The sequence below is a fragment of the Rhinolophus ferrumequinum genome, chromosome 9, assembly GCF_004115265.2.
Source record: "Rhinolophus ferrumequinum isolate MPI-CBG mRhiFer1 chromosome 9, mRhiFer1_v1.p, whole genome shotgun sequence".
NCBI classification, from domain to species: domain Eukaryota; kingdom Metazoa; phylum Chordata; class Mammalia; order Chiroptera; family Rhinolophidae; genus Rhinolophus; species Rhinolophus ferrumequinum.
This window is the reverse complement of record NC_046292.1, coordinates 71,372,014-71,389,173: the sequence shown is the minus strand read 5'-3', so window position 1 is coordinate 71,389,173 and position 17,160 is coordinate 71,372,014. Positions and strand designations below refer to the sequence as shown.

The following is a 17,160-nucleotide window of genomic DNA, read 5'->3' as shown; positions in this document are numbered from 1 at the left end:
TGTGAAGTGCGACTACATGCTTCCTCATGCATCGCGTCTCATTAGCTTGGTAAATCTCCAACCCTGGGCATGATTTTTGGTATTAAATTAAGGAAAGATCACCTTAGGGACACCCTGGGCCTTACTGCACATGTGCAGTGATAGAGAAAGTCCCTGCTGCTGGTATGAGGATCTTTGTGGTTTACCTCCCAAGGTTCCTTGGGGCCAATCCATAGAAGGCGGATATTCGTGTGAAATGCATCAGGCTCCAGCAGCTCACCTTTCTAACTCAAGAGTAGAAACTCGTCCTCCTGTCTCACTAGGAAGTACTCTTGTCTAAAAACCAAAACCAAAATATGAACTCGATCAAGACTTTTAGGGGTGGCTGGATGGCTCAGTCGGTTAGAGCGCGAGCTCTCAGTTCAATTCCCACATGGGATGGTGGGCTGCACCCCCTGCAACTAAGATTGAAAACGGCAACTGGACTTGGAACTGAGCTGCGCCCTCCACAACTAGATTGAAGGACAGCGACTTGGAGCTGATGGGCCCTGGAGAAACACACTGTTCCCCCCCAAAAAATAAAATAAATTATTTTAATAAATAATGTTTATAAAAAAATATTTTTAGATCCAACTACTAATTTACAGGAAATACAGAGAATGAAGAAAAATTATACAAATAGCATAATCCAGATTGTGGAATCCATATAGTGAAAATACCTGCTTGCTTCAATAAATAAAGTGTCAAAAACGGGGGGAAGGAGAGGTGGCATTGGAACATGGAGACTGAGACTTAAACAAACAAATAACAAACACACAGACAACTAAGTTACAGGGCGTAGGAATGCACATCTGGGTGATAAAATTATAAAGAACTGCAAAGATGCACTTACTGCAGTCAGGATGGCAGTTTCTAGTCGGGGAGACAGCAGGGGCTGTGATCGGGAAGGAGCACATGTGAGGCTTCGGGGTTGGGGGGGGCGAAGATTTATTTCTTGATTTGGGTGATAGTTACAATGGTATTTTGTTCAAAAAACAGTCATTAAGTTATATGTGTTTTATGCAGGTTTCTGTATTTGTGGTATAATACACAAATCAAAGGGTTTAAAAAATCTTAAGAGTATTTCACCACAACTATATTTTAATATTAATATACTACAATATAATGTGAACAATTAACTTCACTTTGAATTTAATGGAAGACTTTTTTTAAACGCCTCAATAATTCTTGAGTATTCTTTTGAATCTAAGTCTGTCTGAAGCATTTCATAAAAATGCTTTATTCTGTCTTTTTTCTTCCACATGGCTAATTCAAACTTAAGCACTCTTAGAATCAGGCACCATTTTTAGCTCTCTAATTACTCACTGTTAAAATGAAAATAATAAAAAACAACTATCTCAAAAATACTGTTGGGAGGAATAAATGTAAACTATTTAGAACAATGCCTCAATAGTTAACAGCATTATGTCCGGCTTCCTGTCCTTGCAGTGCCTTCTCAAATCTAACTCCATCAACTCCGTGCCTTAGCTCATGCTCTTTTCCCTACCTATGCCTTTTACCGCCTAGCAAAACACTACAGAGGGTGCCAAAAAATGTATACATATTTTAAGAAAGGACAAATCTATTAAAATTGTAATACTCAATATACACCTATAACAACAGATGAATGAATACAAGGCACGTTTGACTTCCACAAAGACAAGAGGTGCTCAAAGTGGTGACCATCAGCGTCCAGACACTTCTAATTACGGCGAACTACTGTTTGAGCAACGCTGACCAAAGTGTCCACTTGTATACATTTTTTGTAACCCTAGTATATATCTCTCAAGGTCAGGTGCAAATATGAAACCTCACCAAGGTTAGCAACCTGAAAAATTAAACATTCCCAATTCAGTGCTCCCTCCCACAGATTTTTCTTCCTGCCATAGGTCCAGTCACACTGAGTTGTATGAATTTTCTATGTACTTGTATTTCCAGAAGACTTGAGTTAGAAACAATGTTCATTCAATTTGGTATCTCAATGATGAGTCTACCGACATACAACAAACATTCAATAGAATGTACTGGATAAATATTAAGTTTCTTCCAACAATGATTATTTTCTCCAACAGACGGAGAGGAAGTAGCTATTTTGTTGAACCAGTGATAAAATACACACAGAAATGTATTCACCCATCAATTTTTAAATTGGAAATTAGCTGATATTTATATTAAAAAAATGGAATCATACCACATATTCTGTCCTGCACTTGCTTCCCCCCACCCACTCCTTTACTGAGCAACACATCTTGGGCATTATTGGGAGGAAAAATCAAATGACTAACTACTGTGGTTGGAAACACCTTAAACCTAATTTCCCGATGTAACAAAACTGTATTCAAAGGTCAATGGAGAACAATATTGTAAATAAAATATTACCACATTTTTTAAACCAGAAGTTCAGTGTGAAATGTTGACACAGAATTCTCTTTCAACAGTCAGTGAGTTTCTTAAATAGTCTATGAGTTCCTGTCTAATTCAATTTTTAATCTTCCCAAGTGCCCAACACAAAACTAGCATGAGGTAGGTTCTGTCTTCTTCCACTGTAAGATCCACCTTAGAAAGAGATCTCTTATTCATTATGTCCTCAGCACCTAGCACTAAATGTTGAATTATGGTACAAACTTGTATCGCAACCCCCAATTCTTGAAAATAGGACGTCTTACTCATTTCTACACAGAACATTCGAAAACCCAGCTTCTGACATATCACAGGAACTCAACATTTTCTGAGTTAGAGCTTCACCTTTGGGTTCCTTTCTTTGAGTGGGTCATTGATTCCCAGGCCAACCTACTTCCTCCAGTCCTTGTTCTGGAATGAGGAAAAGATCTGATTCTACCTCAATTTCTTCCTTTCCCGTAACTTAACCTCCAAGATGTACTGAAGAGTGATAATAATACTGAATTTGAAGTCAGAAGATTGATTTTGATGCAAGTTGACGTGCAGCATTTTTACAAGCAAGTTAAAAACATGCATAATAAAATGGAAATGCAACAATATGCTAATGCCATATTAATCAAAACTAAGATGCATCAACTATAAATTGCATCTTAATTTCAGACTAGTTAAAATGTAAAAAAGGATATTTAAATATGAAAAAGTACATCTTAGGATCAATGAAATATGACAATAATCATGATGTAGATGTTTTATCCCTTTTTTCTAGTATTCCAATTTTTCAGTGTGTAGCTATTTTGATAATGTAAAAATAAATTTTAAAACGATGAAGCATGAAAGTATTTAATTTTAAAACAAATTTTTAGATCTAGTCTTACTCACTACAGTAAGATAACCTTATAGGACTATACTTTTTCCTTCTGAGGAGATACCACGTCTCATGTTGCTTATTTTATAGGTTTGTGAAAGTGTATAAATGTTTTAAATAGTGACATATAGACACCACATGCTGATTAAATGACTAAATTATTATTTACCTAGAGAAGTTGCCTCGTTCCACATAGTGCATTTATTTTTAATGGCAACAGGTAACTTCTTAAGCATAGAGTAAATCACATAATCTATGTTTATGTATAGCATTATGGTACCATTATAGTGGTGAGACTGCTACATCTATTCAGATATCAAATTAGTTGATTATGCTTTGATGAGCTTTATATTCAATTTTATAATTTATTAACTTAATTGCATTCATTCAAGACTGCTAATCAAACAAGAGGATAATGAATGCATGTTTTAATTAAAAAACCTCTACAATACTCACTACGGTTTTACCTAACACGGCTTCAAACCACCTTAATATGTCTGATAGCTCCCATTGAAGAGCACAACCATTATTTTACCCTTATGCTATGGAAGCCTATATTCTGAACAGAGATGCCTAAAATAAAAAAGAATTTTACGAGGAAAGCCATCCTCTTAAAGTTTGCTTAAGGACTGATGTCAAATGTTTTACAGAAATGACATTTTTAAACAATTCTAATGTTCCATAAACATTATTCTAAAAGAAATAACAATCGAGAAACACAGTACCCAGTTTGCATGAAACTTAATTTGGCATATATAATCCTAAAGAAAATGACAAAGAGCCTATCTTCTTCATAATTCCAGCTTATATTTTATTGCAACAGCTTATGTTTTACTCATCAGGTCATGAATGGGTTTGATGTTCACACTAGAAAAAAACTACAACTTATTTATTTAAACTGATAGTGCGGCATAGGTACTTAGGAGAGCGTGGTCAATTCTAGGACCAAGCGTGAAGTCACCACAAAGTCAGGTCAGACTGAACTCATTCTCTTCTCGGAAGGAACCATGAAAATTCTGTAAACTTACTTTCTTATGTTACAAAGCATTTGATGATGGACCAACCAGGGATTCTCCACCTTTTCCACGTAAAGGGACCAATGCCACAGACAGCTCTAGGGTCTCACCTTCACAGCGTCCTTCACAGTGACCAGAAAAAAACAAAAAAAGACCCTTCCCTACTGGCTCCAGCAGAAACATCCCACAGGAGACCTCTGACTGGCCCAGGATGGATCGATGCCTCATCCATCATCAGAGCTCCACGTCATTAACAAAGGAAAGATGTGAAAAGGTGCTAATTTAAAGATGAGAACCAATCCAACACCTGAAGGGTGTCAATGAATAGAAAGGTTACAATGCTATAAACACACTGTTTTATACTTAGTCCTGTGCAGTAATGGAATTTATTGGGAAAATAGACAGAAGGAATGCTAACTAAATGTGCAGGATCAAAAATAATTCAGAGAGAAGTAATATGCCCAAACAAAGGTAAGTGTAAATACCTGCACCCAGGTTAAACCAAAAAAAAAAAAAAAAACAAGCACAACAAGTTGAGGGGAAAGGAAGGGAAAACAACTGTATAAGCTAAATATGAGTGAACAATATTGATTGTAATAAAAAAATGAATGTAACTTCACCTATTCTAACAAAAAGCTTAGGATCTACAAAGTGGGTTCCACTCTGTGTCAATCAGACCACACTTAGAATAATGAATTCAGGTTCCAACCTCCTCTTTAACAGGTGGAGAAATAAAGAGTATTATACTCAGGGAGCAGCATCTGAAAAAATACAGAGATCTGAAACCATGTCACATAAAAGTAACTTAAATACACCCAACTCTGAAAGTAAAGGAGTCTGTCAATTCAAAAAGGCTTCTTTAAGGAGACTTTCATGGCACATTTGAGAAAATTTTTAGGAAGCCTCAATAGTTTTTTGAGAACCTAACAATGAGACGTTTTGCTGTCCTTTCAGTTTTCCTTTAGCAAGTATAGAGAGATCTAAAGCTGCCTTTTACTTACTGAGCTTTATTCAAGCTACTGAGTTAAGATATTTTCTTGTTAAATCCTCACAACTACTGAGATAAGTATATACTATTATCCTTGTTCGACAGATGTGAAAACTGAGGCTCAAAGAGGCTAACTGACCAAAGTCACAGATTAAGCAAATAGCTGAATAAAAACTTCAACCCATGTCTATCTCCGAACACCATGTTTTATACTATGCCAAGCTGCTTCCATACTAAAGTTTAAGTTGCTGCATGTAAAAATACACATTCTTGCAAACTGAAATAATTTTGCAACACTATTTTAACCTCTAAAGTAGTCAAAAAAACCCAAAAAGTTAAAACACCCTTTAATGATGATTAGAGAATTAAATCAGCATTCATTCATAGTATTCTATGACAAGTATCTTGAAAAGTAACTATGTGTATTTTGTATAGCTCAGAATGTTCATGTTCACACACTTTCCACAAACAAAGGAAGTTCCTAACCTTTTTCATTCATTAATACTATCTCTGGCAATTTATTCCAAGAAAATAATTCATCACAGACAGAAATGTTCACTTGCAAAAGTAGGTAGTATCATCTATAAAAGTTACAGAAGCTATTTAGATGCTCAACATGTAAGGGTAAAATAAATTATGATAATAATCATACAAAGGAGTATTTATGTATTTCTCTACAAACATACTTATGAAGTTCATGCATAAATATAGGGAAAATGTTTATGATTTAAATGAAAATAGCAAAACATGCACATTATAACTATGTAAAAAATATATACATATAAATAAGGAACAAAAGGTTAATAAAAATATAACAATGTGTGATGGTGATGACACTGTAGATGATTTTTATTTTTTAAAATTACCTTTAATACTTCTGCTCTACTGTTAACTGTCAAAAGCAGGTTAAAAAATAATAATGATACCATTTTTATAAATTTCTGAGACTTGCTTTCCCCATGAATATAAAAGGAGCCAGCTCCTAAAGAGCTCATAATATACTTAAGGAGACATTCATTTGTAGCAAGAAAAAATTGTTATTTAAAACAACAGTAGCCACAGCCCTAAGAAACGAACATCTCACAGTGAAGAGTCATTCAACAAACATTTTTTGACAGAATACTACAGTTCTAGCCACAGTTCTAGCCGCTGGGGCTATAGCAATGAACAAAACAGACAAAAAAATCCTGCCTTCATGAAACTTAAATTCTAGCAGCAGAGACATATAATAAATAAGATAAATATCCAAAATAAAAAGCACATTTCACAGTGAGAAGTGCTAAGGAGAAAAGTAAAGCCAGGAAAGTGGGCAGAGTATGTCTGCAGAGGATGCTATTTTAAACTGAGTGGCAATGGAAGGTCTCACTGCGAGTTGTCTGATAAAAGATTGAAAAGGGGGAGGGAGTAAGCAGTGTGGCTATCTGGGGAAAGAGCATTGCAGGCAGGGGAACAGCAAGTGCAAAAGCCTTGGAACAAAATGCCTGGCCAATGATGCTGACATGCCAAAAACTGAGAAGTGTGATTAAACAGTCTGTACCCAGATCCCCCGCTACCCCTCAGCAGACGACCACAGCTACACAGTTCTGAGAACACTGCTCTGGACCTGACCTGCATCAGGTGATTTCAGTACACAGCTGCTTTTTCCCGGCAAATCCTTTAAGCCTTTCTTCACCTATGGTTGCTTAAGTATCTCCTTTTATTCTGAGGATCCAAATGCGGCCAGGGCCAGCCCCTGAGACCTACTCATGGTTTATCCTAAGGGTCTCATGCAGCTCCAGCCCTCACCTGACTCAAGCCTGTACTTTGCAAAAAATTCAGTGGGCCCGTGATATTGATAAAAATGAAGCCAGCCTCTTCTGGAGCTTTATTTGAAAGCAGATCTCAGAAAGGAAAGTATGCAGGAAAGATGGAGAGACCTTAGTGGGGAGAGAGTGCATGGAGTAAAAGCTAGAGCTCTGAGAACATCCAAGGAGTACAGAAAAGACGCAGCTGCAGGGTTGCAGGGCTGAGGCTCAGGGAAAAAGTCAACAAATTTCCAACAGTGGGAATATCTAAAGAACTTATAAATAAGAGAAAGTCTCCATTTTAAGCTGTGCTTGACTATGCTGCTATATAATCCCTGCCACTATTCCCAAATTTTCAATAAAACTCTACTACAAATATCTGCTTTGTGACTGATGCTTTAAAGGAATCAAGGCAGATAACTAAAAAGACAGGCTCAAGAGACAAGATATGAGAGGGAGCTAAAATAGAGCAGAAGCAAAGAAGTGAAGTAAGGTGTGTCTAAGGAAACACAAGCTCCCTGAAACTCCACTAAAATAGTTGGGGGAGAAAACTGTTCCCATCATCTATAGATCGGGGCTTTGAAAAGGACGGTGGCCTTGAGCTGGTGGCCCATGAGCCCCATGAGCTGGTGGCCTTGGCTACACCCTGATGGCTGACAGCTAGATCACACCCAGTTAAGCAATAAATAAATAAAACAAGAAAGGTACCTAAATTCACGCTGCAGAAGGTTAAAGACGGGGTGATCATCATTTAGACGATCGAGAGTTGTTAAATAACTTCATGGCAGGGTGAACCTGACCTAACCCTTCAAGGATAAAAGTTGAAGAGAAATATCCCAAGTAAGGCAAATGTCATGAATAAAGAAAGCTCCAAAGCCAGGAATGAGTGTGGCCTGTTCAAAGAACAGTGCAGAAACTGGCCTATTTGGAACAGAGAGTCCTTACTGGCAGGCAGTGGCATAAAAGATTAGCCAGGTAAGGTGAAACCAGATGGAAGAAAGCCCTGAAATCCAGGATGAGAAATCTGAACTTTGACAAGCATTCATGGGAAGGGAAAGAAACTGCTTTGTTTGGTTTCTGGTCTGGGTTTTTTTACGATCATAAAATACTTTGGCAGTGTACGCTGGTCCTTTTCCCTACCTTCTAAAATTGGCCCACTGATTTCCCACTCTCCAGCTCATGTTATACACCCTCAGGTACACCACTAGGGCTTCTATGAAGATAATGTTTCTACTCGTGTTTGTACTGGTCCCACATCTCCAACTGCCTGTCAATTACCCTTACAAGTTCTTCAACTATCCTACATCGTTTGTCCACCCTATAAACACTTGCCGTCTTTTCCATGCCATGTGCAAACTAGGAGTTTAAAGATGACTCAGACCATGTCCTTAAGAAACTCAGAGTCTGATGCAGGCAGAAGCCAAGAAAATGAACTAATAAATACAGAGAGGTAACTAACTACTAGAGGAGTGGAAAGCTTAGAGTATCATGAGAGCTGAGGACATCAGTTTGGAGATCAGGAAAAGACAGAAAAAGCATAAAAGAAAATGTTGAATGAACTGAGACTTGAAGGAAAATAAGCATCAAAGGCTAGGGAGAAGAGCAGAGGGTGGCAGCGATTACCACCAGACTGGGCAGAGCCTGTCATGCTCAGATGCTGTTAATTCCATATGGCTGGATGGGAGGAGAAGTAGTAGTAAAGGGTTGTATCATGGACACCATTTGCTCATGCTAAGAATTTTGTAGTTTAGAATAGCTGAAAGATTTTAATGAAGGAATAACATGATCACATTTGTGATCCTTAAAAAGTGCTCTGGTGGCAGCGGAAGATGGGATTGAAAGGGCACCACAAAGCTTTTCTTCCTGTCATAAAATGCAACAAAAATCCAATAAAGGCTGCTATAACATTCAGTTTATCTCCAGTTATCCATTCCTGCACCCCCTTTCCAGGCTTAGCTCACAACCTTCACAAAGCTTTCCCTAACTCTTCCCAAACACATTATTCTTTCCTTTCCCAGAACTTCTAATACATCTGTCTATACACTGCATTCCGTCATCACCTTACAGTTTTAACTAATTTACATTTAAATTTCTTCTACCAAGTAGGTAAGCTTGTTAGAAGAGAAAAAAATGTCGTATATTTTTTGAATGTGTAATACGCGCGCGCACACACACACACACTCACACACACACACACCCCTCTTCATCCCACAGCACCTACCATAACAATACAACATTCTGAAACAGCTACTTCCTTTGATCTGAATACATGGTCTCCTTTATCCATGAGTGAAAAGATTCCATTATTCCCCATAAATAAAAAACAAAATAAGACGTGTGATTAGGCAAAACTAAGGTGAAAAAAGTTAGTACAGTGATGACAGGAAACGAATACGAGGGAACTTTCTGAGCAGATGAAAATGTTCTAATTCATGATAGGGGATGAGCTACCCTGTTGTACCCATTTATTTAAAATAAATATAACTAAGATTTGTACAATTCAATATATACAAATTTTACCTAAAAACCTGTAAAAATAAGAGGCGGGGATCAAGGAGCTATATATAAAACAAAAGTGGCAGGATGGTAATGGTACTTCTTGGGTAAAGTGTATAGGGAGTTCACAATATCATTCTGCTTTGTATTACGTGTGAAAATTTCTATAATAAAAAGTCATACAGATAATTGAACTGGATGAAAAAAAATTGCATTAACAAAACTAAAAAGTAATACAGAACATTACTCATTCTCCTAATGTTTGAAATAACGTGACATTGTAACTTTTAAAGTGGTTTTTACTAACTCTATTACCTATCTGAGTCTAAGGAACGTCTTGTAAGACAAACCTACTGTTTTTGGCATGGGCCAAAAAAGGCAGAGCAGCCAACAGGTTCCTTCATTAAGCACCAGATAGCAAAATTAATTATCCCTGTTACCAAAGATACCCAAAAAGCCAATAAAATAGAAAGTTAGAACGTTCTAATCTCCAATCTGTGATGCCAAACATCGTGACTAAAACATTGATAAGATTCTGGAAGTATAGCATCTACAAAGATAGACTTACACCATTCTTAACAGTTTTAAAATAATTCAATCACTGATCTCAGTAATTTAAACTTTATGTTTATCGTCTCTTAATTTGCATTGTCCTCCCACGAGTTTCTCAAGAAGAGATTTTAAAGCATTTTACAACAGACATTATTGTAAGACATTATTAAAGACATTATTGTAAGACATTATTAAACTATTGTAAGACAGATTCTGTTATACTGTTGTGTGACAACTGCTATTATTTCCCATTAGATTATGTTTAAAACTTTCCTTACTCAATAATCTATGGTTTTGTAAATCAGTAGCTACCTTAGCTGTGACATGAAGAGTTTCTGGGATGCTGATAATGTTCTTACCTAGGTACACGTCTGAGAGCTGATTACACAGATGAGTGCTATTTGTGAAAATTCTTCAAGCTCTGCACCTACGTGTACTTTTCTATGTGTAAGTAATACTCCAATAAATTCAAGTGGTTTTTTTTTTTTTTAATCATAAAAGTAAGCCAGACCTTTAAGGGCTGTCCTCCAATCCCCTTCCCCATACCAAGCTGTGCTATGCACTGAAACACTTCTCTGCAAAAATGTAATTCAAAGTTGTTTTATAGCATTTAATGTTTTCTGTTGGCATATTCTCAGACAACAAATAACTTCCATTTGAAATCGGGGGCTCAGAAAGCATACATTCGAATAATAAAATATGCTTATATTTTCTAGAATTAATCATTGTAAAGGCAAACTGAATAGAAGAAAAGTGAATAGATACTGTATTCTCCGGCCAAAGATACAAGTCATTTTCAACTTTGTTAGACGGATTTAGGTAGGAAGAGAAAGACCATCACTTCAGACTTTAGTAAGATAAAGAAGATAGGTTAGGAAAGGAAGGTCACTTGGTGTTTTAGTCCAAAGTCCACTACTAATGAGATATTTTAGGTAAATCAAAAACAGAAGGCAACAGTATCTGCTCAGAGATGAATGAAATAAAATACATGAAAGCAGTATACCAAGTTAATATGAAATATCCAATGACTGGCAAGAGTGATTGGGAAGTAGTTGCTGAAGGCAAGTGTCTCCCAGCAAATAAAACAAAATGTTATGTCTATGATCTGTAATCCTGCAACAGTAATTCAATTCTCTCTCTTCCTTTCTCTAATTTTATAATCTCTCAAAGTTAAATCTAAACACTAAAATTCTCTCAAGGGGAAGCAGTGGAGTGTAATCAAAAAGGATCTTGATCTTCACCTAAAACACAATTTGACCTTCCACCTGTAATGCCAGAGAAAGGAATCTTGCTCTCCAAATATCAGGAAACCGATTCCGCATTTGCAGATGAAACGCCAGGGCGTTTACTAACCAATTCCAAGGGGACACCACTTTAGAAAGCAATTTTGCCAAGTGGATTCAGGATAGTTCATATGAACCACCCTCGCGACTTTCAACAGCAACTACGAGGGAATCGTGCCAAATCTCCTCCAAGTGACTTAGACAACAAGCCTCCAGCCTGGCGAGTCCAATTCCCGTTCTCGATCACACAAACATGTTCACAAAGCAAATCCACGGTCTTCAGGAGATGAGATGGCAAAACTAGAACACACCCAGAAAGTTGATACAGAAAGGAGGTGGTTTGGGGAGACCGGGGCGCGACAGCCTCGGAACAGACGCACAGGTTTGCTAGTGGGCGCAAAAGAGAGATTCACGGTCCAAGAGGCAGAGAAAGGGGCCGGTCAGGCCCGCGGGGGCGCAGGGAGCACGGGGGACGCCGGCGCCGCGGGCACACGGGACACCGTGACATTGGAGCTTGGCAGCAGCCGCAGCCAGCTCTAGCCTCGCTTGACCCGGCGGGGCAAAGGGACCCGTCCGCCGGGCGCCAGGGAGGGAGGGAGAGGGCGCGGGAAGCGCCCGCTCGGCCGGGAACGCAGCGCGGGCACGGGCTTTCTTACCCTTGCAGGCCCAGGGCGCGGCGCCGCCTATGGAGCAAGCAGAGCAGCAGGAACCCGGCCCCCGCCAGCGAGGAGTTTCGCGCCGTCAAGTACTTGCTGAAGGCCGCCATGGCACAGCCTGCGTGAGCCAGGAAAGGAGACGCGGCCGTGAGTGCCTCAAGGTAGGAAGCGCGGGGGAGACTGGGAGGAGAGGAGTGCGCAGAGGGAGGGCGTTGCCGTCCGCGCAGGACCGCCCCCTGCGCGCGTCGCCGCGCCGTCCGCGCGCCGGAGCCCACGCCGGACTTGGACTCGGCGGGAGCGCGCGAGGGCGAGAACGGAGGCTGGCGCAGGCCCGGGCGCTCTGTGCGCACGCGCACATCCCCGCGGGTCGCCGGGAACGCGAGCGCCGAGGCGCCGGGGAGCCTCGCTCAGAACCTCCACGCTCGTCCGAGCCTGGCGGCTGCCCCTGCCTCACCCCCTACTCCCACCTCCGCACACGCACACCCAGGCTTTCGCAAGAACCGGAAAAGCGGGCCTGGCCTGCACCGGAGATTGAGTGGGACCTGCCACGCCACCCCCGGCGAAGGGCCGTTACCACCCTCTTAAAGGAGCCCGGGGAGACGGGGGGAGGGCCCCATCGGAGAGCATTTACCTAAAACTGAGGCTCTGTAGTCACTTAGATAAAAACAGCAGTGGGGAACTCCGAAAAGGTGTGCGAGATGTAGGGAGAAGGACTACAAACCGAAAAGCTTTTTCCAAGCCAGTGTTTTCCAAACCGTGGGTTATAACTTCTAGGGGGTCGTGAAATCCGTTTAGTAGATCGAGGCCACCCGTTTTTGGTTTTTTTTAATGAACTCGGGAAGAATAGAACACGATAGAAAATCTCAGGATGTATCACGTGTGAAGGAGTTGTTTTGAAATGTTTATTCCAGTATTTTGTGTGTGTGTGCTGCAAGTAGTGATTTAACATGTATTTGTGTGGCTCTGATCAAAAAGTTTGAGAAACAGTGCTCTTGGCAAAGGGACATTCAGAAATAACAATCTTGCATTGTGTTAAAACTGGCCTTACTCCCAGAATCTGAAGTCATTACAGACTACAGCATTCTCCCATCTGGCCCTAAGGATGCAGAAATCATTACCCCTGGCATTCTGGCTGGTATATGTAAAGGAACTTAGTGAGTCCCTGTCTTCAGTTGACGAGACTGGAGAAAAGCAAGTGTGTCAATCAGAACATAAAACCTGGTATAATATGTACACTTATTTAAATAGCCTGTGTGTTAAAGTAGCCTACAAAAGGGTGGTTTCATAGGTGGTGGTGTTTTTGGGTTTTTTTTTCCTAATATAAATTGGTAGTTGCCTAATACAGGTGAGGAGAATCACAGGGACCAGATACAGTCGTGTTGGGGGTGGGGGGACGGGCTTAACTCTAAATTTTGCTAAAGTGCAACTTCTACTAAGTTCTCCATTTGCCATGTAGACATTTCATGACTTCATTTAACAATTGGGTAATTAGGTATGCCTGGAACAGAGGCTATAAGGATGAAAAAATGATAATGCCTATTCTCCAGAGGCTAGTAGAGCGAAAACACATGAGGAAAAAAATTATGAATGCGGTAAATGCCATATTGGAAGTATGAACAAGGCACAATGACAGCACAAAACAAAAAATGCTTAGTTTTACGGCTGTACGCGATGTCAGAAGGGTAGGAGATTGGGGGTGGGGGGTTATCACTTTGTGAGGGGTATAAATGAGAAATGTCTAACTATTACATTGTTTTGTACACCTGAAACTAATAATAATAAAAAAGAGAAAAACAAATCATCTGCAGAATGGCTACTCACCTGCTATCTCTTCTAGTAGATATAGGGAGTTTAAACTGTTTTCTGCCATTACTGTTTCTGCAATCCACATGGCATTGTGTCTAGGGGCATTCTAACTTCTGGTGTGTCAAATGATTCTCAATTAATATGCTACAGTAGTTGTGTGATAAGAGTTTCATAAAATGGTGTCTGGTATCTGCTCAGTGTCCAAGTCGCAAGTGCATGAATTAAAATACAATTTTTAACTGGAAAAAAAATGCTTAGTTTTATCTATGGTTTTCAATTAAGGCATGACACAAAAGATGATTTTGTAGCTGAATCCTAGATGACCAGAAAGGTCACTCAGGAAGACAAGATGGAAAATTACTAATTCACTAATAAATTGCATAGGAATATAAAAATGTTAGGAACCTTGGGAGAAAGTGATTAAATTATCTTGGGGTTTGTAAATGAAGGAACAGCATGCAAACTTAGTCCAAACTGTAATCTATTTAGGAAATACATTCCAGAGGAAAGATATATTTAGGAAGTAAATTATAGTTCAGAGGAAAGATAAGTATGACTCATTGGGCAAGATATTCTAAAAGGTACCCTTGTTCAAGAAGCACGGGTGATTCCAAAAAAAAATGAAATTGTTAGTGGCAGTGTGTAGGATGGAGGAAGGAGGAAACATCGAGCAGAGAGACCAATCAGAGCACTCTTGAAATAATCTAAGTAAAAGGTTGTCAACATCTGAGTCAGGGCAGCACAGAGCAAACAGGAAGGAAAGGACTCTGGATTCAAGTTGGATGAGGATGGATGAGATTGTTATTTAATGGGAAGGAAAATTTTAAATTGACTCTGAGGTTTCCTGGTTGAGTGCCCAAGAGGATGATAATATTTACGTGATGTAAGCTCTGCCTACCTCTTTGAATATCTTGGCACTCCTCCTCTCCAGCAGATGTATTCTACCTCTGCCCAGGAGACAAGAGCACACTGTTATTCCCCTCTGTTGTCTTCCTGTGAATATGCTATTCCTTCTACCTGAAATACCAATACCTTCCTGCCCTAACATCCTCACTCCAAACTTAGTTCATCCTTTAAAATGAGGCATTGATATATTCAAGTCTCAACAATTGATGCCAAGTGCAGGTGTTAACCCGCAGGGCACGGAGGCAGCCACAGGGTCTAGTTAGGGGGTGCTTGGGACCAGATTTCAAGATGGCCTTGGCCTAGACCTCTCATCAGTCCAGGCTTTTCCTACTTGGAGTGTGACTCCACTGTACCACATGGCTCAGGACTTACAGTGATTATTACAATGGAAGAAATCACTAATTTCAAAATACCGACCAAATTATCTGAAAAAAAGAAATCTGCATTGTGTTCAACTCCATGTTGTAGATACTCCTGCCTCTCCGTTTATGCAGAAGCTTGGCTTTGTCTCAGGGGTAAATGTCTACCTTATGAAATGATCTCCAAGAGGCTCATCTCATTCTCCTTAGACTATGAAAAGATTAATTCTAAATGTAATGGTCACTATCAAAGTATGTGTCAGAAGGTACTCACGGATGACACTAAGATTTTGAAAAACCTCCATCTTCCAAACATTGTAGGTTATTGTGCTTTCACTGAAGCCAGTGATGGAAGTCTACGTCTTGCTATGGATTACAGGGGTGGTAAGTCCCTAAATGACTTAATAGGAGAACAAAATAAAGACAGCCGAGGTCTTTTTCCAATAGCCAGAATTTTAAAAGTTGCTTTGAATATAGCAATAAGGTTAAAGTACACCAAGAAAAGAAACTGCTTCATGGAGATATAAAGTCTTCCAATGTTGTAATTAAAAGTGATTTTGAAATCATTAAAATCTGTAATGTGGGAATCTCTCTACCATTGGATGAAAATATGACTCTGATGGACCCTGAGGCCTGTTATATTGGCCTGAGCCTTGGAAACCCAAGGAAGCTTTGGAGGAGAATGGTGGTATTATTACTGACGAGGCAGACATATTTGTCTTTGGCCTTGCTCTGTGGGAAATGATGACTTCAGTATTACACACATTACTCTTTCAGATGATGATGATGAAACATAAGCATACTATGCAGCTTTGGGAACTAGGCCACCTGTTAATATGGAAAAACTGGATGAAATGTATCAGAAAGTAATTGAACTCTGGTCTGTATACACTAACAAAGATCCTAAAGATCGTCCTTGTGTGCACGTTGTTGAAGCTTTGGAAATAGATGTCCAGTGATCACTTCATATTCATGACTACCTGAGCTTCGAGTATGGTTCATGTATATAACTCTTCTGTTGACTGTAATACATTTATATAGCTACTATGATAATCCATAATTATTAGACTTTTTGAAAGTGGCCTATTTTAGGACCATAGTAACGTATGAGCAACTCTTTCTATCATAAAGGTATTTCATGTATACTTACGGTGAGCATTTGAGATTGTAGTGGGTTTTCTATAAAGTTTAAGAAACTATGTTCAGTTTAAGAAACAAATATTTGAATTTGTTCATGCAGATTTAAAATACTAGCAATAAACTGCATAAACTCTTATGTCTAATGTTAATTTGGGTAAAGTTACCATTTTAATGATCTTTCTCAAATATTTTCTCTTTTAATAAATCTATTGAAATTAGTATTTTGTGTGATACAAAATAAGTTTATATTCGCTTATCTTTTAAAACATTAAACTTTTTGCTGGCCTTTCTTGGTTGATGTGCTTATTAAAGATGGTCACTGGAAACGGAGAGAATATGGCCCCAAAAAAGGAGCTCCTTGGGTATTTCCAAACATTCGGTTAAGGCTTGTATTGCTCTCTTGGCTCTCCACAGATCTTTTGGATTTTGCTTTCATTTATTAAATGTAGTCTCTGAACTGAGACCCTTATTCTAAAATTTTTTATTTACTAAACTGTATCTTAAGCATTTCACAGTTCTGGTGTAGAAATAATACAACTCTAATAGGATGATATAGAATAAATAACACTTTAATTATCCAAAAAAAGAAAAAAAAGGAGGCGTTGATAGCTTCTTACTCCAAACTGTCTTTTCTGACCACTTCCCCCTTCATCGCCCCTGCCAAGTTAATCACTTCCTCCTTTGAACTACTTTATTTCATATATAATTCTATTTAATGTACAGTAGGGTGTACACTTGGGGAGACACTTCTTAGAGAAGCTGCCAATCATTTCTCTGACAAGGTAAACACCTCTGGTTAACAAGGTAAGTCACCCAGAACAGATCGTCTTTGCTTAGAAAAGAGTCATTTGAGAAGCTCCTCCTACTGATACAAATGGAAGGAGAGTTAGG

At 39.1% G+C, this 17,160-nt stretch overlaps 1 protein-coding gene and 1 pseudogene across 1 annotated transcript in view; one reads left to right on the top strand and one right to left on the bottom strand.

Moving 5' to 3' along the window:
• ABCD3 (ATP binding cassette subfamily D member 3) overlaps positions 1-12,287 on the bottom strand; it is a 66,286-nt gene extending 53,999 nt beyond the window's left edge. Inside the window, exon 1 of the mRNA XM_033114841.1 lies at positions 12,059-12,287. Coding sequence (XP_032970732.1) covers positions 12,059-12,168 — 110 coding nt within the window. The 5' untranslated portion in view covers positions 12,169-12,287. The remainder of the gene's footprint in view (positions 1-12,058) is intronic.
• Positions 12,288-15,155: 2,868 nt separating this feature from the next.
• Positions 15,156-16,088, top strand: LOC117027704 (lymphokine-activated killer T-cell-originated protein kinase-like; annotated as a pseudogene).
• The last annotated feature ends 1,072 nt before the right edge of the window (positions 16,089-17,160 follow it).